Here is a 24,698-nt window from a genome sequence, read left to right as displayed (position 1 = left end):
AGCTTGTTGAACAAACTGCTCAAACATTCCCTCCCCCTGTACCAGCTGACCTAGCCTCTCCTGCAAATGGGACTCATTTTAAAGCCTGCACACACAGGCTTGGCCTGCCACTGTAGCCTGCATATTAAGCATGTCATCTGAAGCATGGAGTTAGAACCGGAGTTCGAACTGGATTTGGTCTATTGACTACTTTCTAACCAAAATTTAAACAATCTCACGAACACACAGGAATGCTGCCCCTCCACCTTCATTTACACTCCCCTGAGACTGGGTCGGGCTGCTGTCTCATGCTGCAGCCAAATCAAACTCCACAAACTGCTGGATGCGACAAACCCACACGCGCAAGCGAAGGAGACGCTCTGGCTTTTTGCAGATCACTCTATCGTTTTTTTTAATTTCTGGTGAAGTTTAATATGGTTTTAACTGAAAATGTGATCACCATTTATTCTTTTTATTTTTTCTCCACCTGGATGTTATACTTCCGCTACTTGCACACCCTGCCAGATGTAACCTACGCAGTGCGCCCCAGGTGGCTGCCTCAGATGGTTCATTCTTGGCAGGATGAACATACACGTGGATGTATTCATTCAGTGCATTTCATATTACACATGTTTCATCACCCGTAAATCTCATGCCCGAACTGCAGCTCTGTTTGCTGTATTTACTATTCCCTGTTTTGTAAAATGTACTTCCACCCTACTGTATGATATACTGGTGTGCTATACCTCCACTGTATGATATACTGGTGTGCTATACCTCCCACTGTATGCTATACTGGTGTGCTATACCTCCACTGTATGCTATACTGGTGTGCTATACCTCCCACTGTATGCTATACTGGTGTGCTATACATCCACTGTATGCTATACTGGTGTGCTATACCTCCACTGTATGCTATACTGGTGTGCTATACATCCACTGTATGCTATACTGGTGTGCTATACATCCACTGTATGCTATACTGGTGTGCTATACCTCCACTGTATGCTATACTGGTGTGCTATACATCCACTGAAGAGCATCCTCCATGGGCAGGATGTACTTCATGTGGATCTATTCACAAAGGGTATATCATACTGCCACACATGTGTCACTTTTCCCAAATATGCCTTGGGTCCTTGTATGGTTTATCACCCACAGTGCAACCTTCGTAGTGCGCCCACCATGGCTGCCTCAACTGGTACACTCGTGGATGGGATGAAAAATACATGGACCTGACTATTATGTTGGGACCCTACCCTACTCCTACCGTTAGTATGCCGCAACCACCCATTTTGTGTCATCTCTTCTAGGCGTAACTTATTCCATCCAGGGTAATCCTACATAGTGCGCCCAAGACGGCTGCCTCATTTGGTACCTTTGTGGGTGGAATATATAACCCATGGAAGTTATTTCCAAAAATGTCTGCACTAACCCCGCAATATGCTTATTGTACTCTCTAGATTTCGGTTGATGTTAATTATCTCGGTGTGGTTTTCTATTTTTTTTGCAACACCAAATCCTTGTACAATGTACTATGTTTTCTGATGTCTGTAAAGCGACTTTGAGCCCTATGGGAGAAAAGAGCTATATAAATAAAATTATTATTATTATTATTATTCATGCTATTTATCTAGCAAGAGAGAAAAAAAAAAAAGTTGCAGTACCTGTTGCAACCAGCAGGAGGTGATGACATTTCAACCACTTATGTTTTTATAGTGTAAAAAAAAACCCTGTCACCTACAATCAGTGTATGCATACTTTTTGTGGGGTGACCCCAGTGTGCAGCCTATCAATGCCAGAAACCAGTGACATGCCCAATATTTGTGAGGCTTGAAATATTTTATGAGGCACAGGTTTCATGTTTGAAGTAAATGAATATAATCGTAATATCATGGATATCTCCGCAGCACAAAAGATGTCTTCCCTATGGTGTAGGTAGGTGAAATGTCCACTGTAAGGGAGAAGTCCCGACATTATTACTTGCACACATGTGCAAGTAATACACAGGGTTCTATAGTCTGATTCCAACTGACACTACCACACAAAGGTATCTCTCCGTGCTTCTACCAGACAGAGGGGTATGCTTATTCTACAGCAGCTGGAGAGACACTTTGCACGTCTCTGCTTTTTGTATTCATGTATTGTATAGAGGCTAATTGATACATCAACCTTCCCAGTGTATGTGCGTGTTTTTCACTAAACATCTCATTTACTGTGGTAACGAGTAGTGTATCTGTAAGAATCGATACAGAGCTGAACTGACCTGGTGAGTCTTGGCCAATGTGAACAGGAGGTGGAGAGAAGCTTCGCAAAAATGGAGGTTCTGCTTGACCCGCAGGCTGACCTCTAGGGCACTGAAAAGCATGGGCAACACCGGTGACTTCCTGATGACCTGTAACCACTGATCACCATCTTCATCAGCCTGGCACAACTCCTTGGCCAAGTGTAATGCCAGCACACACACCTTCACAGGGACAAGATATAGCTGGTTACCCAGGTACTTCCATCATGCTCATGTAGTGTTAGGACATATGGCCGAAACGTAAGAACTGGCTTCATATCTGGGTGTATCTAGGCCCTCACCCCATCACGTTGTTCCTTTTGTCTGGTTCGTGGCGTATCATCGGTCTCCATACTGTCCTTGTCCTCGGTACCGTCTCCGGCCGTCAGTCCATGTCTTGTCTGATCGATAAGTGCCACCACCTCATCCTGTAGGTTCTCACACACACTGAGGACCAGCTGCTGGTACTGAGGGATCTCGCTGGCTGTATAATGAGGAACAACAGAGGCACTATGGCTACTGAGAAATGGGCAACTTGTGGGTAAGAAAACCACGGAAGTTACAGACATTTTCCGTACACGTGGGCAGACTGTTTTAAACAAATGAAGATCACACTCAGGGGTAGATGTAAAAGCCTTGGAGAGAATTAAAGTGGAGAGAGACAAAGTACCAACCAATCAGCTCCTGTCACTTTGTAAAACAGAGCCTGTAACATGGCCGTTAGGAGCTTATTGGTTGGTGCTTTCTCTCTCTCCACTTTATCGCTCCCCAAGGCTTAATACATCTCCCCCATATTATGTTAGGACAAAACATAAATTTCCCCCTACCCTGTACAACAGGGATGGGGAAACCTCAGGCCCGGGGGCCATATAAGGCCCCGGAATCATTTGGTCTGGCCCTCTGAGCTTTTTTCTGCAAGCCTCATCTGGCTAGCAGGGTGACTAGAATGGCACCCTGCAGCCAGAAACTATGCAGCAGTGCCGCCTGGAGCGTTCTTAGGGTGCTTCAGACAGTCACACCGCTGCCCTTACACCTCCCCGAAGCATCCTCAGGATGCTCCAGGCATTGCTGTAATCACTGGCGATTGTGGCCCTGCCCCCTGTGTGATGTCACAGAGGGGGCGTGGCCTGCATCAGGCCCACAAATAATGTTATATATATCAAAATGGCCCTTGGCAAAAAAAAAAAAAAAAGGTCCCCCACCCCTGCTGTACAGTATAACATCTGACATTTCACCTACCTTTCATCTGCTTGACTTCTAGCACGGAGATCAAAGCTGAGAAAACGCGCGCTTTAGTCTTTTCCATTTGTTGATCATCTGCCTGCAAGACTCCCTCCAAGATTGTTCCCAGAGATTTCAGCATGTCCCCAGGTGAATTGAGCTCACTGCCGGACATAGCACAGAAATAGCTGTCAAATTCCTCATTATTCTATTCCATAATAGCTGTAAATGAGAACTACAACCCAGAATCTGTGCGAATATGGTGTCAAATTATAGAGCTGTAATATGGAAATTTTTTTACAAACATTTGCAGGTTCCGTCACTGTTATGGGCTATCCCACGCTGAGCCACATTCCACAGATAAGAACATAAAAACAGTCACTATGTCCTACCATGTCGTTGCTTGTAGCCTAGAGAAGTTTCCTCCGTAATCTCACATTGTAAAGTTATTTTTGTGCGTTTAAAAAACAACAAAAGAAAAATCTGTTCTAAGAAATATGCTCTGGCCTGAGAACATCTACAATTATATTCCCCATCTTCTAAATCATACCTCCAGGCAATGCTGCACTGAATTCATCACATAGTGATCACTGCGCTTGGTCTCCTCCAATGGCGGAGGTAGGGGCCTAAGCTGTGTCTATTAATCACACATACAACTTCCCACTCACTGCTTCCTCACCTATGGCACAGACATGCAAATCTTCCAGTATCCGGAGGGCAGCTCAGGAGTAAGCCATGATTTATGTACATACACATCCTCAACAGGGGAAGTAGGGAGCAGACCCCCTTACTGGCGTAATGGTATCGGCATGCAATACCGCCGAATGCATGTCCGGCGGTTCTAATACCAACGGCGGAAGACCAGCAGTGAAGATCCCGACAGGTAAATTTTTTTCTATTTACTAACCTACCTAGCCCGGACCCCCCCCCCCCTTCCAGTGCCTCCCTTAGGTGGGGTGCCTAACCCTAACCACCCCCCCCCTTCCCCTAGCCTAAAATCTAACCATCCCGGGGGGGGGGGGCCTAAGTCGTCCCGTCCCCCGGGAGCCCCTGACCTAACCTCCCCCACCCGCGGATGTCCGCGCCCAGCTTACCTTCGATCAGTATGCTGGGCACCGGGCTCCCGGCTTAGGTAAAATGACAGACGCCTGTCATTAGACCCCTGCCGGGATTAGACAGCCAGGATGCCGACGGTCGGCATTTGGACCGTCAGCATCCCGACTGCCACCCGGCGTAATACGTTGTATGCTGGTCGCCTAGTGTATATCTTAAAATCTCCTCTCTGTGACAATGCTGTACTTACTTCTTCCAGCGTCTGAGTAGAACCATCATTAAGGTACAGAGCATAGAACCGAGCTGTAGACAAGCCACTGAGCTGGGGACCTGGAGCTAAACAGAGACAGGTACACGACTTACAGACGATCTAGAACATTTAGTGATCACAAAAGGTAGAACATTATAGGGTACTGTATAGAAAGGGTCTAAAATTACTCTATAGGGATTACAGAGATATTACTAGAACAGGATGGGTGAAGGTAATAAACGGTTTACTTTTTTATTACTGCTAATGTGTTAGTTCTACTGGTAGTCTGGTTATTTACCAAAACTTCTGTGCCCTCCAAGACGTCCTGGAACAGCTGTCGTCGTACCTTGACGTCTGTCAGGTGCATTACATCCGCCTACATGTTAATAACGCAGAACAATAAGAGCTCAGATAATACACATTTTAAGTATGACAAATAAAGTTCAATGTAAAAAAAAAAAAAACCAAAAAAAAAAAAAAAAACCACTACAAATAGTTACCTTATAAAGTGGATTTGTGGCCTACACAACAAGGGTGCAGCCATTTTGTGAGCTTATTTAATATTCATGAAAATGGCGTCTATCTAAACAGTAGGTAAAGTGCACACAAAGCCCCGATACCTTGAAGAGGTAAGATCATTCACATACAATAGCTGTCGGGGGGAATTGACTGCTACTTTCTTATTGCTGTAAACTCCTGGCCCGCTTTTGAATGGTCGTTCCAGCACATGCATTGGTAGGAAGCGCGGTAATATATGACCCTAACCGATATATACCACGAGTCTGAGTTATCTCCCCTGCTTTTCACACTTCTAAATGCGACCAGGGCGAGTAATAACAGGATACATATTTATACTGGAGTTAAATCCTTTTCTCTGAATCTATTAGGGGACTACACCGGCTCTGTCTTCCTCATTTCTGGCCCCCACAGTCTCAGCTTGCACCCCAACTGGCATGTCTAGTGGCACCACTGAGGGACCAGGTGTCGGTTGCCGCACATACTCAGAAATAGACTGAGCAAGGCATTCAGCACAAGCTGCCATTCAAACTGTGAGTCAACTATCCACCTCTCACACTGCACATAAGGCGCCCGTGCCTGTCTGCTGGGCAGCTCAGACTAACAGGTATTAAAACATATTGATGACTATCTCCATGACGAGTGTCCTCAATATGGATGAATGGAAAATCTCAACGTATACGCGATTGGCTGGAGAACACCATGTATTGCAATACATTCAGGGAACTTTAAATATGCCAAAACCATACATGCAATAGGGATTTAGCACGATACAAGCAGAACAATAGAATGTATGCTGGTAGGTTCATTTAACGTTCCCTAGATGTGTAGCAACCACTAAGGTGTTCTCCAGCTGCCTGCAGGAGACCTACTCTGAGACATGTAGCAGGGAAGACATGTGAAGAGTTAATCCACTATGGGGGAGATATATCAAGTAGTGAAAACAGTGGAGAAGTGGGTGAAGTTGTCTATAGCAGCCAAGCAGCTTTTATAGAATCCACTTCTCCACTGCTTGATCCCCATTCACTGACTAATTACCACCTCCTAACACAAACGTGGGGCAGCTGTACCCATTCATTCTTTCCTGGACACACAGTGTGTTATGAGCTGTATGGACCCATCTCGGTGCATGGGTGCAACACCAAGGCGTTTCCACTGCACATACAGCGTGTGGCGCAAATTAGGTCCATTGGGCTATAATATTAGTACGCACCGGACTATCCCCACAGAAGCGAGAGTTGTGTACGTACGTAGTGCGTGGCAATGATGAGCAGCATACGCCAGGCTGACAGCAACATCTGGCACTCCGTGAGTGAACTGCAGCCGCCCTCAGTCTCGGCGACACGACACACCAGCGAGCGCACGTACTTCGACCAGTAAGTGTAACGCTCATTTTTGGCCAATTTCTCCAATATGCTCTTCAGGGAGGCATCAAGTGATCCCCTGAGAACAAGAGAGGACAGTGAGGAGCAATTCACAAACCACGTCACCTACCAGACGGCTAGGCGTCCAAACATCTCATCAGAGAGAAAGTAGAAGCCTTTCAAAGACGACCAATCGGGAATCTTTTACAAATTATTCTGCGGCAAGTACATTTTTTTTGTTTCAATTATCAATGTTTTTCTCCAGAGTCAATGGGTGACGCAGGCTAGTGGGGTGAGGACTAGTGGCTAGTGGGGTGACACAGGCTCAGGAGATGACTTGTAGGCAACTCCTCCTTGTATTAAGGCCTCTTCCTGTAGGGAGGTTCCAACTTATGTATAGCAACAAAGCTAAGGTCCTAAAAACCGTGAAGAGTGTGTTGCTCAGCTGGACAGAGCAGCGAGACAACCCAAGAAGACATTGTCGTCGTCCACCCACCCCATTGGTTATAGAGATAAGGATCTCTATGCAAGAAAGAAAGAATCAACTTCCATCATCAGCTAGCTAGGAAAACAGATTCCATGAGGACTTCTTCGAGCCATGAAAGTAGGGAGGGAAGGGGTGGTTGCTAAGAAATCAGTGACTTCAGAACTACTTCCAATCCCCCCACCCCACAACAAAAATATTTTTTTATATACTTTCATTACATTACATTACAAGACCTAAGACATTGGGGATATAAAAGTCTCCTACAGGAGGTTGGCACTTAAACCATTTCAAAAGTTTACAGCCATTCCAACATCAAGCAGTGAACTCCGTTATGTTCTGACCAAGGTCCATAGGATCAGGAAAAAAAAAAAAAAATATCTCCATAAAAAAAAAATAGAACACTTTAGTAAACATGACTAAATCGCAACTCCTACAGTCATTATGCTAACAGTGTCCATCTTTTAAGACAACGCAATGATGTGTCTATGGACATACCGAGGATGTCCGTGTACCATGACTATCTTGGCCAGTGTGATGCTACTAATAGCACTCAGACCCGTTCCAGAAAGCTCGAAAATGTGGCCATCAGAAGAAGAGGTTCATTAGAAGAAAATTCCCCGGGACCATCGTGGCATCGACAAGGAACGGATCAAAGTTCCTTGAGTATGACCATTCCACCTTGAACTTCAATCATAATGTTGACATATGGCTGGCCCAAACTCTCCACAATCTGTTGGCAGATTTCTCGAAGGAGTAACCCTACATCTCCAGGGGGTGCATTATCTGCTGAAGTAATCGCCCTCCCAGTTCTCCACTCATGAAGATGGCTGATAGGATGGAAGATATTATTTTGCACAGTGCATGATATTGCTTATAGTTCCCCCTTCATTGCAAGAGAGCTTTTTATAACTCGCTGACAGCTGGTGTACACCACTGTGGTGCTATAGCTGATTAAATCCGTATTGATTTTCCCCGCAACAAAAGGCGGCCCTGAACTAGAGCATTTCGCAACGCTTTTACTTGTAGAACACCAGTGAGTGAACAATTACACATCAGCCTATTAACTGTGTCCCGTGAGTGTTGTGCAGGATGGGCACATAGATAGAAGAGGGAGAATGTCAAGACTTCTGGAATATTTAAAAAGCCAATATCCAATAGGAGAATATATTTCCAGGGTCTAGTGCCCCCCACAGGAAGATAGAGAAACTGGTGGGGGCGGGAGGTTTAAGTGCCGGAAGGTGGAGACAGCAATTTTTTTTATTACCATTAAAGTACCCTGCAAAAGGAACTTAACACATTTGTAAATCAGAATCAGATAATGACTGAAAAATAAATTCTCCCAGTGGACCACAGTTCCTGACTATGTGCACGAGGGCTCCATTGCTCAATAGTGATCAGCGGTCCCTGTGCCAGATGGAGGTAAGGCAGGAATAAAAAAAAAAACGCACGGCCAAGGGAAAAATATTAATCAACAGGAGATGGACATACCGGACTACATAGTAAATTTCCAGGCAGATGATTTTCATGATGAATGCACAGGTTTCCAACACACTCAGCTGTAAAAGTATTGAAATGCTGTTAGACACAGGGAGAAGAACACACAGACATAAGTACAGGCACATTTCTCCAACGAACTCACATCTGACGATTCCAAAGGGGGTACAAGCGTTCCAAAGAGAGGACCAGTCAGGTTCTCCCAAAAATGAGGCCTGGGGAAGAAGAGCGAAAACACCGTAAGAACCTTGTCCTGGTTGCTCCGTCACAAACGCACCACAGTCACATGCAATACTCACTTGATTCTTAATACTGTCATTGCGCTGTCACGACGGTCTTGCCATAAGGCGTGCAGGAAAGCGATCGCGGATCGGTGTAGTTGGGAAGTGTACCAGAATTGCTCAGTCTGCTGGAAGTCTATTAGGACCAACACAACTTGTAGACAGCTCCACTGCCCCAGACTGTACTCCTATAGGAAAGGTACAACGGCAAAGATTCAGTTTAATATAAACTTAACAACAATCGGGAGTCTTCTTAGACACTAAGCTACAGCGTGAAGCCATGGAAACTTCCAGGGTGGTTGCTAAAGAATGTACAAACCAAAAACACAAGCTGAGAAAGGCCTGTTGTAGTATCTATTCAACGACGCTTAGTCAAAGTGGAATATTTTGCTCACCATTAATTCCATTCATCCACAAAGATTGCTACATCAACTTTGTATAACTTGTAAAAAAAATACATGGTGGGGACATCAGCTTGTCGCTCTAAAAACCTAGTGCACTGTTGCCTCAAGATGTACTGCCCAAGAATGACCAACCACCCTAGTTGAGTGTGCCTAGTGGGGACCCGTTCAGTTAGTAAACTGTAGAGCCCTGTTTCATGTTCCGCATAAAGGACAAAGAGGATATCTGAGCAACAGAACTCCTGAGTCCTGCACAGAGTCAGCAGCCATGCACAACACCTCAGGAGGGGAGCACTACGTCCTTGGAATAGATGTGGTGAAGGCTTTACGATGATGGCATACATTCCTTGTCAATGTGAGAACGATAATCAACCTTATTCTGAAAGAAGAGAAATACACTCTTTGTTTTATGGAAATAATAAAAAAAAAAAACAGAAGACGTTAGGGAAAGGAGCTGCAAACTCAGGGAGCCACCTAGTCAAAGCAATAGCTAGGAGAAAACCAACCTTCCAGGAGAGAAAACACAAAGACATAGAATGATGGAGCTCAGGAGGAACTTTCGAGGACCCTTAGAATAAGGTTCAGACTCCGGAGAAAGGGCAGTCTAATCTGGCCAGTGTCCTGTAATAACACTAACACCTGGAAGCTGGAGCGATTGGTCCCAACAAAAACAATAAAAGGGCTTTTCTTCTGGCCCTTCTGTGGGGAAAGTAGGAGACAAGTCATATGAAAAACCTGAGGTGGTAAACTCCATTCCTTACACCAGGTGAAGTACGAAATACAAAATCTCCCAGCTACTGCCCTTATGCCGCATACACACTATACGATAAGTTGAACGATATGAACGATAACGTTATCGTGTTCAATATCGTCCAGTGTGTATGCAAGACATTGTTAACTATCCGCGGGAGTGCGCATCGTTATCAATGTCTTTCATCGCCCGTACTTGCAGGGCAACTTGACGATATCGTCAGGTTCTGCAAGTAGGGGGATGAGGGAGGGTGCCGTCACTGAACGATATCGTTAACGACATTTGAGCCCGGCAGTGCAGGGGAAACACTTAACGATATCACTCATGGAGCATATCGTCAAGTGTGTATGAGCCTTTACTCCTCACAAGCGTGGCTTTAGGAGACAGCTGGCAGCTCTGACTTCTCAGAAGGAAGGGTAGGAGCGCCTTATGAGAGCAAAGTTTATTGGGAAGGAAAATTCTATGAAAGACTCTGCTGAAACGGAGGCTGAGAATTTCCATGGAGGCTGGGGTCAGTGACAATTTTGGCATTTTGTGGATTCAGCTGTATGACTGCAGAAGCTGGATAGTAGACTATAGATGTTGAACTGCCAGTTTCCTGAATTGGGCTTTCATCAAGATAACGTTCAGGTACGGAGTAATCACTCAATGACGCAGAATCGCTGGTGCTTTTGAGCCCCAGTTCTCTGGAAACCCAAGATTAAAGAAACAGTTTTAATAAAAGGATATCAAATAACCCAGATGCTGAGCAACAAGTCACCAAGGGTTGCTCTTCTTGGACACAGACCTCAGTGAATTGGAAAATCAGAATCAAATAAAGATTCTCTAAAGTAAGAGCCTCATTGTCATGTACAATGCTGGCTAGAGAGCAGAGTAGAAAGGAACTTTCCAGAGAAGGTGCAGTACTGGGAGAGATTGCCATCCATCGGCCAGCCAGGTACAATGCTGTCTTGATGGATGGCTTGGCAAATGAGTGGTAGTTATGCTATAGCAGGCTGAAGGCAATCTGGAAGCTCGAGTATCAGGAGACAGGCTTTAGCAGACCCAAGAACCTGTAAACTGCATTGACCACATAGGAGTAGCTGTTTAATCAGAAGTTCACCATTCAGCTGGGAAACAGAGAGAACCGACGAAAATAAGTCTACAGCAAGTCCACCCACAATCACACTTTAATATTAAATATGTTTACCTCTGATGAGCTCCTGAAACACATACATACATGCTGCTAGCAGCTTTTTTTTATATATAAACCTACTTATAAAGTATAAAAGGTTTAGTAGTCCTTAGTGATTACACACAGAGCAATCTGAACCTAAAATATACATTCTGCCTTTAGCAGTCAGACGCTTAGCAATACAATGAGGGTCTAAAGACCACAGAGATCTCCTCACCTTATTGCCATTACTCGTATCCTTGACCTCTAAGTTCAGAAAGAGTTCGATGAGACCTGGCTGGGTCTCCACAGCAACCGTGAGGAACTCCAGAATCATGACCTTGATCTGCATGTCCTCTAAGCTGCACTGCAGGCGGTTGAGGAAAGCGTCCCGAATAGCGGCTGCATCACTTCCCAGGCAGGCATACACAGACATGGGAGCCACCTGCATGCAACAAACAGTCCTATTACATCTGATAACTGCAATTAATCACCTTGGGGACGTTTATGAAAACTGGTCAATAAGAAACCAGGAACTAATGAGATGAACAAACTATACATTTTATATCATTTCCAAACTGAATTAGAAACAAAAGCAGACTGATGCAAATGGAAGTCAGTGTCTCCCTCGACTAGTAAAGATTGGTTGATCCGATTAGATATGTATAGGATTATGGAAGAGATTTCTCGGTCTGCAACAGATCGCCTTTCTAATTTTATAGCCAAATGGTTTTATTGGCTAGAATTTAAAGACTCAGCCAAATTTAAAGCCTTAATGGTCTAATCTAGATTCTAAAGTGTGTCTCTCCGTTAACGGATTGTTATATCTGTTGGAGACCTAGGAACCCTCCACCCCTCCTTTCCTCCTTCTTCCCCTTCTATTTCCTTTTATATTTTTCCCTCTCCTTTTCTTCTCTTTTTGTTGTAATTTTGTTGTGTATTTTGTATTGATTGGTTTATATTATTTTGAAAAACTAGATTTATAAATTAATTTTTTTGTCAAATGCTTATTGTATAATATATATATATACATACATAGATACACACAGTGTGTATGTGTATATATATATATATATATATATATATATATATTTTTATTTTATTTTTATTATTATTATTTTTTTATCTCTTTATTGAACAGCAAAAATATATACATTGTACAATTCAAGAATTGAATATAATAACACATTTGAATATGAAACTGCTCCGTTTCTTGAAGTAAACAAAATACAGAGTTACTGTTTCTAGTTTTTCAATTTTTACAAAGACAGATATAAATTGAAAATATTACAGAATACACAAAAATGAGTACCGGAGAGCATACTAACATGTTGAAATAGCAAGGACTACATATACTACATAGAAATATCAATGTAATATACCAAAACATGAAATCCGAAATGTGCAATTTATTACATTATACATATCACATCATACACTTAGTTTCATATAACCTACGCCGCTGCAGGGATTTATTAAGAAGACAGAAGAGAAGATATTTTACATATTTGTGACTGTTTTTGATATGCAAGTCTTTAAATAAAAGACTATATATTAAAAAAAAAGCAGACTAATGCATCGTTTTCATAAATGTCCCTTACAGTGGGTCAGCATTTAATAAATGTAATTACTATATGGGCTTGATGGCTTTTGTATGCCTCACAAATCATGTCAGCTGGGGTGGACAGATTGGAGGACTCATACGGAAAACATGACTTTATAAACCCCCAAACAGCATACTTTCAAAAAGAAACTTTTATCAAAATTAGACACTAACTGCACAGTGCTAGACTACTGTGGGCGAACATCCTGATTAAAGCAAGAACATCCTCTTACCGTAGCCAGACGTTTCAGCAGCTGGATAGCCAGCCTTGGCAACGAAGGATCACATTTATGATAAATATATTTTGCCAGGACAGCAATTAGATTGTTCCCGTGTGGCCCTGGTGACACAAATAAAACCAGTTTAGTGAATCGGACAGATAGCAATTGTACCTGCTATTATAACATACTGCTGATCTCAATCTCACATACCATGCTGCGTGAGTGACTGCTCCAAGGGGGATACCCCACTAGATGGCGGCTTTAGCCGGATGACATTATTGGTGATGGAAAACGCCAGTTTTACCGTCTGGATTAACATCTGGCCTTGTCCTTCCGTTCCACTGCTGGGGTTTAAATAAAAAGGAGTAAATAATATTACGATGCAGGCGACTTCCTTGGCGAGTATGGCAAACTTCATAACTATTATGGAGCAGACTAGCACAGTAAAGACTCTTGGGGGAAGAAAAAAAAAAGATAAACCAATGAGCATCTTTATTCTGCATCCTGAAAAATATTTTAATTAACTCAGAATATCAGAATTTTGTCTTTTTTTTTTTTGTTGCCACAGACGTTCTTGCCCCTGTATTCACAGATCGAGAACGCAGATATAGACTCAAAATAGCTTAAAGCGATATAATACGGGTACCAGTGAGAAGCTCGCTTACCTCCCTGCCTGCGTAGCCATAACCAGGTTGATTCTATCAACTCCAATCCCCATGATGTTAATGACCGCTTGTCCTGCCTCAGTATTCGTCAGACTGTAGATGCACAGGGTCTGCAGGTTTGGGGTGCTGCGGGAGGTTATTTCGAGTTAATCAATACATTTTATAAATGGATATCTTCTTTCAGGGCACAAAACACAAAAAGGGGGAATTCAATTAGCTGCGGAGTATGTTATTCAATTAAATAGGCTTTTTCCCGTGAAGAGAAATCGGAATTCAGGCGCTTAAACCCACTGATTCCGAGTAAACTGCAGAATCAATGGGGTTCTTCCCCACGTATCAACCCGATTTTTTGTTTTTTCTCCACTGACTTTTCGGTCCGACTACGGGGACTCCTGAGCGGGGTAATCCATGCTATTTCAATAGCTCCGCGCAGCATCAAGCTGTGGGGTTCACCCTGCGACTAATTGATTACCCCCCCAAAGGGTGGAGAAACTGACAGGACAGAGCTATCACCTGCTGTGTGGATCGATGTCTGGGCAGAGGTTGAGGATGGCATGAATTAGATTCAGGATCAGGTAACCTGCAACAAAGGCAACACTCAGAGAGAGATTCTCCACAAGGAAGGAAATTGCATTTCATTAGAGATTACGAAAAAAAAGAAGGACACATTAATCCGCACAAGTCTAATATTGATCTTTGTAAAACAATTATTGTATCAATTGAAAACCCCTAATGTTTCTTTCATATATATTTATTTTATTAAACAGCAGGGGGTGCTATCACAGACAATTGCAACATTTAGCACAAGAAAAGAACTAGGGAAAATAGTTGTCTTTTGTTGATGCACAATTATAAAATATAACTTTTAGTATTTCCATTAAAATAATAAAAACAGTCAGTCTAATATTAAAAGCATAGAAAATGTGAATAAAGTTCTGAATAGTGTTTAAAAACTATAAATCCATGCCATACAGGTCCACCTATTTGATATTTGAATATGTAGATCTATATCTCTTCCTCACTTTATTATGTGTCCCTGTGTATTGAGTTAATAAATTCTGTTTACACGCTCACAATTTCAGATCAGCATTTTCATTTATTCTGTGTTTTATTTGTATGTCTCGATCGGTTCTTCTATGGTTTTACACATACATTATTAATTTCCCAATTTCATATTTTTCAGGGAGTAACACAGAAATTCTATTATATCATCGTTCAGTCAGCCAGATTGCAACATGTTATATATTGTATCCACTGATAGAATCCTCATGTGGATAATGTATCAACTTTGCAGTTCACATGTATTCCAGGGAGTCTGGAAACTAATTGTCAATCAGGAACTTGTCAGTGACTGTCTATTACTGGGCTGCAAATTAGTTCTGAAGAGGTTTTCAAACTTCTAACTATTCCACATTAGTGGTCTGCAATCCATTTATGTACTAAGCTGTTCCACATTAGTGGTCTGCAATCCATTTATATACTAAGCTGTTACACATTAGGGGTCTGCAATCCATTTATGTACTAAGCTGTTCCACATTAGTGGTCTGCAATCCATTTATATACTAAGCTGTTCCACATTAGTAGTCTGCAATCCATTTATGTACTAAGCTGTTCCACATAAGTGATCTGCAATCCATTTATGTACTAAGCTGTTCCACATAAGTGATCTGCAATCCATTTATGTACTAAGCTGTTACACATAAGTGATCTGCAATCCATTTATGTACTAACTGTTCCACATTAGTGGTCTGCAATCCATTTATATACTAATGCTGCCCATCCACTAGGCGATTAAACCTAGCGATGGAGCGATAACGACGGTCGTTACCGGTAATCACCCGCAAATCGGGCAGTAAAAGGTTAAAAACGACCAGCGATGCGTGCACCCGCTGGTCGTTTTTAACATCGATCATCGCCCGAACATGACGGTCAACCTATTGACCGCCGTCAGGTTGCTATGTTCAGGGGATGATTGATCTACATACACTGAATGTCTGAACGTTCAGTGCATGCAGTTCACCCCGTGGGAGATGACGGCGTTGTAATTGTGCCGTCGTCCCCCCACATCGCCTAGTGGATGGGCACATTAGTGGTCTGCAATCCATTTATGTACTAACCGTTACACATTAGTGGTCTGCAATCCATTTATGTACTAACCGTTACACATTAGTGGTCTGCAATCCATTTATGTACTAACCGTTACACATTAGTGGCCTGCAATCCATTTATGTACTAACCGTTACACATTAGTGGCCTGCAATCCATTTATGTACTTAAGGTGCCTACACACTTGGCGAGTTTTTACAAGATCTGGACGATTATGACATTGGAATGACAGATCGTGTAAAAAATGCCCAAATCGTGAGTCCCCGCTCACGATCACGATGCGCGTCCCCGCTGGTCGCACATCGCATCTTCAGATCTGCCGTGCTGTAGGGCAGATTTGCCAATCTGGGACACAATGCACTGGATGCACGATATATTTTAAGTCAGATTGGACATTTTTTACTCCAAATCATGTGTAGGACTTCCGGGGAGCTGCCTGGGGAGAGTTCAAGGGAAATTGTACATCGTGAGCACATCGACAAGTGTGTAGGCACCATAACTGTTCCACATTAGTGGTCTCCAATACATTTATGTACTAACTGTTCCACATTAGGAGTCTGCAATCCATTTATGTACTAACTGTTCCATATTAGTGGCCTGCAATCCATTTATATACTAACTGTTACACATTAGTGGTCTGCAATCCATTTATGTACTAACTGTTACACATTAGTGGTCTGCAATCCATTTATGTACTAACTGTTACACATTAGGGGTCTGCAATCCATTTATGTACTAACTGTTCCACATTAGGGGGTCTGCAAATCATTTATGTACTAACTGTTACACATTAGGGGTCTGCAATCCATTTATGTAGGTATAGCAGCTTATCATCCATCTGTTGCCTCACTGACTTGAATATACAATTTTCAGATCTTATGTTCCTTTGCTAATGTCTGACTACAGAACAATAGATACAGAGAAACCAGCTACTCATATACAGAAAGATCCAGTCACTGGGCTTGGAGGCTACACTGGTGTCCAGTCTACCCACACACCTGATGTATCTAGCCGATTGGTGTCAAGTCTGCCCACACACCTGATGTATCTAGCCGATTGGTGTCCAGTCTACCCACACATCTGATGTATCTAGCCGATTGGGGTCCAGTCTACCCACACATCTGATGTATCTAGCCGATTGGTGTCCAGTCTACCCACACATCTGATGTATCTAGCCCATTGGTGTCCAGTCTACCCACACACCTGATGTATCTAGCCGATTGGTGTCCAGTCTGCCCACACACCTGATGTATCTAGCTAATTGGTGTCAAGTCTACCCACACATCTGATGTATCTAGCCGATTGGTGTCCAGTCTACCCACACATCTGATGTATCTAGCCGATTGGTGTCCAGTCTACCCACACATCTGATGTATCTAGCCGATTGGTGTCCAGTCTACCCACACACCTGATGTATCTAGCCGATTGGTGTCCAGTCTGCCCACACACCTGATGTATCTAGCTAATTGGTGTCCAGTCTGCCCACACACCTGATGTATCTAGCTAATTGGTGTCCAGTCTGCCCACACACCTGATGTATCTAGCTAATTGGTGTCCAGTCTGCCCACACACCTGATTTATCTAGCTTGGCGCTCAGGATGCGTGTCAGGATGGCAATGGCCTATTGAGATTGCCGATTAATACACACTCGTAGAGAACAGTAATCGGTTGACTGGATTTTCAGCCAATCCTGACAGACATCGGTGTTAGTGGTGCTGGACACAGAGTTCGGACCATTTTAGTCTAACATCCAAATGAAACACTCCATGCACGGGTACCTATAGTATATATATAGGCATAAATGGGGAGATCAAATAAATGCTCATTGGGGAAGAATAAATTCTACACAATGTGCCGCCACAATGATCAGCTGCGCACATCACTATCAAACATGGTAGGCCAACATCGTCAATTTTTCCAGGAACGTAGATGGCCAAGAAGTGCCTGTACCCGCTTGTTCCGGCGCGCACAACACACCCATTGCTTAGAATGGATTCTCCCCTTTGAAACTTGACTAAGCTAGTCTTACCTCAGACACTACAAAAGGTACCTCAGACATGTAATAACGCTGTCCGATGACTAGTGTTCTCTCTAGGGTGTTTTAGTAGTGTGCTGCGCCCTGCCTGTTTAGTACATAGAAAAATGCACACTGCACTTTTATGGGGAGCTACACTTATTGGATAATTAGTGCTGATGCGGACACTCCCCTGTTGCTAAGAGTCAACTATCATTCACTTCCTCCAAGCATTCCCGGACCCTAAACAATGCACTGCATGGGGGACTTGGCAGAGAACCCTGAATCTGCTGTGAGCAGGTGACTCCGCAAACATCTGATTGCAGCAGGGACCCTGGAGCCTCTGCATAACCCTGCTGATACCATACCCGCTTCACTGCCCCTGCAGCCTGCACTAAAGGGGCAAGTGTCTGATGGACATTGCAGGAGCATGAGTTGTGGTCTGATGGCATGTTGGGAGATCTAAGAGGGGCATTTGGGGTGTTAGATTTAATATTTAAATCTTTTCCATTTAATACTGTTCCACATATCAGCACCCAACATTGCACAACATGCTACAACCGCTGCGGTGACGCGTCATAACCAACATTTTGCTTTTCAAAATGAAAATGTGCCCTCCCCAGTGATCAGCACCCTGCCCCAAAAAATAGCCTAGTGATCACAAAGGTCATCTATTGCCTGAACAGTGTCTCTTAAAATAGAATTTTTTTATATAAAAAGGTAGGACATCTAGTTTTCTCCATTATTTGGAGCACCATGCCTAAAGTATACTAAACAGCAGGTCGTTCCCTGCACTCTCGTGGCCTCACCCCTCCTGATTACACGGTTTAGCTGCACTCCGCTCAGTGACTACAGGAGAAAGCACTTGGTTACTATACAGGGGCTCATGACAGGGTCAAGTACAAGCACAGTTTTAACGCTTTAGGGCAGGGGTGGGGAACCTTTTTTTCTGCCAAGGGCCATTTTGATATATAGAACATTATTCGCGGGCCTGGTGCAGGTCATGCCCCCTCCGTGTGACATCACACAGGGGTGGGGCCACAATCACCGGTTATTACAGCAATACCCAGAGCATCCTCAGGATGCTCCGGGGAGCTGTAAGGGCAGCTGTGTGACTGTCTGAAGCATCCTAAGGAAACTCCAGGCGGCACTGCTGCATAGATTCTGGCTGCAGGGTGCTATTCTAGGCACCCTGCTGGCCAGATGAGGCTAGCAGAAAAAAGCTCTGAGGGCCAGACCAAATGATTCCGGGGGCCTTATACGGCCCCAGGGCAGGAGGTTCCCCATCCCTGCTTTAGGGGCTGCAACTCCTTGAGCTTATAAATTCTCCAGGCACAGATAGCTGGGGAAATTCATAAGTGTCTGCAATCCAACTCAGAGGCCTGAAGGGAAAACAAAGTTCTAACAGCTTATGGAGCAACAAATAGAAAGCGCACACACAAGCATACTGTAGCTGACAGAAGGACGAATAAAGCTTTTCCCTTTCAAAGTGGCACTTGAAGTAGTAATAGCAATAGTAAGGGTATTGTGGAATATGAAGAGCCACATACCAAGGTTTTCTCTCACACCATTAGAGTTATAGCGCCACCTGTGGTAATTAGGAAGCATTTCCCGTAGCACGAACAGGATGCAAGGAACAAGGCCTTGGCTCTGAGTACTGCCCAGCTGACCCTGGAAGCACACAAACATACGGTCATAAGACACAGCCTTGGTGATCTGACATGAAGACGCAGCCTTCTCCCCTGGCTCCTAGAGCATCATACCTTTACTAGCGTGGTAAGCAGGCGGAGGAACGAGATGGTGACGCTATATTCGCCCTGAGACTGCTCAATCCCCAGAAGTGTCCCATATCCTCCAGCGCTCATCCCCTCGATGCTGCGGCCGGAAAAACAATCACCGGAAACAAAAAGGGAAAAAAAAAATGAAATTTGTTTTAAAAAAAAAACAAAACCTTGAGTCTCTTTGATTTTAAGCAATCGATCCCAACATGTGACCGCGCTCACTGCGACATGGGAGACGGGCGGGCTGAGAATGATTCTGATCAGTAAGGGAATACGAGATCACAAAGTATGGCAAGGGAGAAGGCATAGCTTCCATGGCACGGATTGTAAATGTGGGACAATGAAGTCCATCTAGTGCTTTAAATGGTATTCAGACAGAATGTCGACATGTTTTGAAAGCTGACATGTTACATGTTGACATTGCACATGTCAACAATCCATTTTAGACTTATTGTTAGGTTTAGGTCTAGGTTTGCTTTAAATAGAGAAAAAAGGTTATGCCGACAGGCACAATGACGACATAATGAACGTGTGTATGTCGACCTTACATCCATGTCAACATTCTGACTACTGACATAACATACCACACCCTTTTAAAGGGATGAAAGACCTCCGGACCTACAGTATGTCAGATGGTTCAAATCCCGACAGTGTAGGACCGGCAGCCTTAAAATCCTGAAGGTACGTATTTTAACTATTGCTAACCCTCTCCCCCCCCCTAACGATAACCCTCCGTTAGGGGTCCCTAACCTCCCCCGCTAGTGCCTAACCCCCCCTGTAAGTGCTTAAACCTAACACCCCTTCCCCGCACCCTAAACCTAAGACTCCCAGGGGGGTGCTTAACCCTAACCTCCCCCCAGGGGTGCCAAACGCTAACCCCCTCATTCCCCTACCCTAACCCTCCCGAGGGGGTGCCTAGCCCTAAGTCCCCCCGGGAACATGAAACCTAACCCTCCCCCCCCCCCCCCCCCGCGCCCGGCTTACCTTCATTCGGTATGCTGGGCTCCCGATGTAGGTCTAATGACAGGGATGCCTGTCACAAGTACCCTGCCGGGATTTGACAATCGGGAAGCTGGCGGTCGGCATTTCGACCGTCGGCATCCTGGCTGAATACCCATTTTAAATGCAGTAATTCTTGTAAGTAGAGATGAACAGGGGCTAACAGATAAAGCCAAGTCATGAGAACACAGCCTGTCAGTCCTATAGGAGCTGGTGCTATAACTGAGCTAAGAGGCACAAATGAATGCACTGGTTCCAAGTAAACTCAGGGACACCATTTCTTAGAGACGCCAGAGAACTCAGTACCTGATAATGTGACTCGAAATGGGATTAGCCGCAAACGGCAGGAATCCTGTGTGATTCAAGTCTGTCCAAACCTGGAATGGGAAGGAGAAGAAAAGAAGCCATTTACAGAACAGTACTCCTGTAGACTGATCACCAGATCAGGACCTGCTTCCACATCTTTACCCACCTTAGCCGGCATTCGTGCTGCTAACACAGTCAGACAGTTAACACAGGAAGCAATGAAGTCCATAGGAGGGCTCATTACGGTTGTTAACCTGGAAAGAAAAACAACATGAGTGTCCAGATCCTGTTCTATCATCATAGTGCGTTACAGCCCCGCCCGCTCACCTACCTCTGTAAGAGCAAGTAAATGCGGGACGTGATGGGCAGGAGGTAATCTGCTATGGACAGGTCGGTGTTGATGACTTTGTGCACAAGGTCAATTATTGGCTTCACTCTTTGACAATGCTGTATCACATCTAGGAGAGGCGGAAGAGTTGCAGAATGTAACAGGCAACAGATACACACGTCAGTGCGTTACAGGGGCACAAGGCAAGGAGAACATACTCGTATCTCACCTGCTGTGGACACAACGTGAAGGAGCATCTCAACCTCACAAGTGAAGAGGGTCCAGCTACTGTACGAGTACTCCCAGCGGACAAAGAAACCGCGCTCATCGGAGATGACCTGACCGATGGTCCCCTGAGGAATGCGCAGGTTGGTCTGGCCCAGTCCTGAAGCAGAAACAACATTAATAGGTCTCTCAGTTTGCTAGAACATGAAAGGGAACTTTTCACACACTGAATATGAGGTTCTTAAGCCAATGTAGAACTACAACTTCCAGGATGTTCCAGCATTATACAGTTAAGAAAGCAATCAATGAGCAAATCCTGGCAGAGCATGATCAGAATGGGCCCCGCATTAACAACTACTGTTATTAGCAAGTCACTTTGTTTCCTGTAAACAGCAAAGAACATGGGTTTTAACCTGGTTCTTATTGAACCGGTGGTTACCTAATGCGTAGAGTAACTTAGGAGTCTGCCTCCTCCAAAGCGTTTCGTCATCGTGTGACATGACATCATGGGGCTTGTGCTTGTAATGCTCTGTGTAAAACGACATCTTATCCAGGAAGGAGTACGCCTGCAAGGGAGAAATCACAGCGCACGATATGAACCATACGGAACGACTTGAGCAATCTGCAGGGCCAAATGCAAGGATTTACTGCTCCTTTACCTTCTTAGCGGAAGCCTTGTTGGAGACCAGAGCAGTGAAAAGCTGGAGGAGAGGGGCCAGGTGGTAGGGAAACATGCCGCACACACTATCCAGCAAGATTCCCAATCCGGTGGTTGGCTCCTGGGGGGCAGAAAGGACCATTAAGATAGATCCCTTTTTTTTTTTACTATCCACATAAATCCTGCTGCCGCAACACTCCGTTCATAGGTAGTGGAACAGTGGACTTTTGGCTAATAATTTAGTTGAGTATTGGACGGCATTTCCATACGTTACCCAGACTTACCGTGTTCCAAAAGAGGTCAGACAGGTTTGGAGCGGTCAGCACCTGACAAGCGGTATCGATAATATCCTGGGGGAACGATGACAAAACACTTTAACTGAACAGAATCTGTATACAAGAAATTATGTATAATCAGTGTCTTGACAGTAATGGCGATAAAGTGACTTTTTGCTTCATTTATGGCAAAAATAAACAAAAATCTTAAAAGTATATGCCCAGCATTTTTTTATTCATATTAATTTGATAATTATTAATATTTTTTTTAAGCCGCCTTATGGATGAAATACGAGTATTTACAAGTGCGGTTCAAGCAATCCAGCTTCATGCAAAAAAACAAAAAAGGTAACCATGAAGCAATTATGTTTAAACAGCCTATGAGGTACATCTCACCAATAAGGTAAAAGAAAATATATAACGATTATTGTTGTTAATTCAATCAATTAATGGATATAAAGAGGAAATCACCTTTGAGATTAATTTTTTTTTTTTTTTTTTTTTAAATGGTCTAAATATAGAATGTATAAAGATGGTGACTATAGGCAATGTTCTGCTTACCTGCTGTTTCCCCAGCGTATGTTCCTCCAGGGACGTCAGGACAAAACACAGCAGGCTGTAGACACATACACAGGCTGTGCTGGTCGTACACTGCAAAACACACAAACAGCATAAGACACAACATAAAATCCACAGGGACAGTACCGCTCTACTACAGGGTCACTAAGCATGGGACATTTTCTAAAAGGTAAAAAAGCAAAAACACTTTTATAATACAAAACAATAACAACGGCGGTCAGAATCCCAACACTGGCATCCCGGCAGGGTCACAATCCCGACAGAAGGAGGCAAGTATACACACTCCTTCCCCTTCCCCTCCCCGCAGCCTAAACCTAACCCCCCCCCCCCCCCCCCCAAGTGCCTAACCCTCCCCCTAAACCCAATACTTACTGTCGGGATGCCGGCGCTAGGATTCTGACTGGTGTCGGCATTCTGGGCCCCCTACAGCCGGGACAATAACTACATCCCGGCTGGAGGTATATATAAATGTTATGACATACAGCAATAATATACATAAACTGGTGTCAGGATGTGTTTTGGAAGGACGGGATAAATGGTAGGGATAAGTGGTCGGACACTTACATTATTCTCACCACTACCAAGGGCTTGAAGCATACGTGTCAAATACTGGAAGACATGAAGCTGAATAGCGGCACTGCCCATTTTCCGGATGGTTGTGGCCGATTCATCTGGGTTCAGTGTGTGCCTTAGCAGAGCCCAGGCCAGGAGGACTGGCGCATGGTGAGGGATATCGCCAAAGGTCAGCAGGATGTTGTCCATGTCCTATTGAGGAGAGATGAGTGGAATGCAGTCAGACATTGGGCAGCAGTGCCATATTTACCTTACACTAGGGGAGATCTTCACCTTGCAGAACTGTAGTTCTTTGGTAAATGGGTGCTCGATTTCATCCTTGAAAGCACAGTCCTGCAGAGAATCCATGTCGATAGATTCTAATAGGATGAGAACTTCAAAGTACCTGCAATACAAGAATTAGGAAAACATATTGACTGGGCTGAAACGTGGACTAACCTTACCCGTTACATTTGCATTTAAATTAAACATAATACATGCAAATAACAGTCGGAATCTGTATACGAATTGGCCGCGGCATCCACATCGAGGTCCGTTGAGCTTCGGCTACAGCAGGGATGGGGAACCTCCTGCCCGGGGGCCTTATAAGGCCCACGGAATCATTTGGTCTGGCCCTCTGAGCTTTTTTCTGCTAGCCTCATTTGGTTAGTAGGGTGCCTAGAATGGCACCCTGCAGCTAGAATCTATGCAGCAGGGCCGCCTGGAGCGTCCTTAGGACGCTTAAGACGGTCATACCGCTGCCCTTACAGCTCCCCGAAGCATCCTCAGAATGCTCCAGGCATTGCTGTAACCACCGGCGATTGTGGCCCCGCCCCCATGTGACATCACGCGGAGGGGGCATGGCCTAAACCAGGCCCGCAAATATTATATATATCAAAATGGCCCTCGGCAGAAAAAAGGTTCTCCGCCCCTGGGCTACAGAATCGATCGCGCACAGATATACAAGTGTCGCATATCAAATTAATCAGTGCAGTCTCAAGAAGTGGTTTGTCGGATACGTTTGCGACTAAGACGCATTTTGGGCGAAAAAACACCACTATTGTAAGAAAATATACACAAAACCTTACATACATAGTTTGTTAATACTTCAATTATGACGGCAATCACGAAAACTAGACCTTATTGGAACAT

The 24,698-nt window shown here is 44.2% G+C and overlaps 1 protein-coding gene across 1 annotated transcript in view; it reads right to left on the bottom strand.

Annotated features, from left to right (window-relative positions):
* The window catches only part of NUP188 (nucleoporin 188), a 66,205-nt gene that overhangs the window by 12,512 nt on the left and 28,995 nt on the right, over nucleotides 1–24,698 (bottom strand). The window contains exons 10-35 of the mRNA XM_088453443.1: nucleotides 23,841–23,952; nucleotides 23,559–23,759; nucleotides 22,977–23,066; nucleotides 22,425–22,490; nucleotides 22,142–22,261; nucleotides 21,922–22,048; nucleotides 21,487–21,642; nucleotides 21,261–21,387; nucleotides 21,096–21,183; nucleotides 20,930–21,000; nucleotides 19,607–19,718; nucleotides 19,394–19,514; nucleotides 14,237–14,303; nucleotides 13,724–13,849; nucleotides 13,269–13,402; nucleotides 13,071–13,177; nucleotides 11,473–11,679; nucleotides 8,948–9,117; nucleotides 8,794–8,863; nucleotides 8,643–8,710; nucleotides 6,554–6,746; nucleotides 5,086–5,163; nucleotides 4,788–4,873; nucleotides 3,503–3,648; nucleotides 2,566–2,747; nucleotides 2,246–2,446 (exon numbers count right to left, since the gene is read on the bottom strand). Of these exons, the coding sequence (XP_088309569.1) occupies nucleotides 2,246–2,446; nucleotides 2,566–2,747; nucleotides 3,503–3,648; nucleotides 4,788–4,873; nucleotides 5,086–5,163; nucleotides 6,554–6,746; nucleotides 8,643–8,710; nucleotides 8,794–8,863; nucleotides 8,948–9,117; nucleotides 11,473–11,679; nucleotides 13,071–13,177; nucleotides 13,269–13,402; nucleotides 13,724–13,849; nucleotides 14,237–14,303; nucleotides 19,394–19,514; nucleotides 19,607–19,718; nucleotides 20,930–21,000; nucleotides 21,096–21,183; nucleotides 21,261–21,387; nucleotides 21,487–21,642; nucleotides 21,922–22,048; nucleotides 22,142–22,261; nucleotides 22,425–22,490; nucleotides 22,977–23,066; nucleotides 23,559–23,759; nucleotides 23,841–23,952 (3,226 nt within the window). The remainder of the gene's footprint in view (nucleotides 1–2,245; nucleotides 2,447–2,565; nucleotides 2,748–3,502; nucleotides 3,649–4,787; nucleotides 4,874–5,085; nucleotides 5,164–6,553; nucleotides 6,747–8,642; nucleotides 8,711–8,793; nucleotides 8,864–8,947; nucleotides 9,118–11,472; nucleotides 11,680–13,070; nucleotides 13,178–13,268; nucleotides 13,403–13,723; nucleotides 13,850–14,236; nucleotides 14,304–19,393; nucleotides 19,515–19,606; nucleotides 19,719–20,929; nucleotides 21,001–21,095; nucleotides 21,184–21,260; nucleotides 21,388–21,486; nucleotides 21,643–21,921; nucleotides 22,049–22,141; nucleotides 22,262–22,424; nucleotides 22,491–22,976; nucleotides 23,067–23,558; nucleotides 23,760–23,840; nucleotides 23,953–24,698) is intronic.

Source organism: Taudactylus pleione, unplaced genomic scaffold (genome assembly GCF_031769625.1).
Source record: "Taudactylus pleione unplaced genomic scaffold, aTauple2 ptg000579l, whole genome shotgun sequence".
NCBI classification, from domain to species: Eukaryota; Metazoa; Chordata; class Amphibia; order Anura; family Myobatrachidae; genus Taudactylus; species Taudactylus pleione.
Note: the sequence above shows the minus strand (reverse complement) of the source record. Positions and strands in the feature narration are given on the sequence as shown.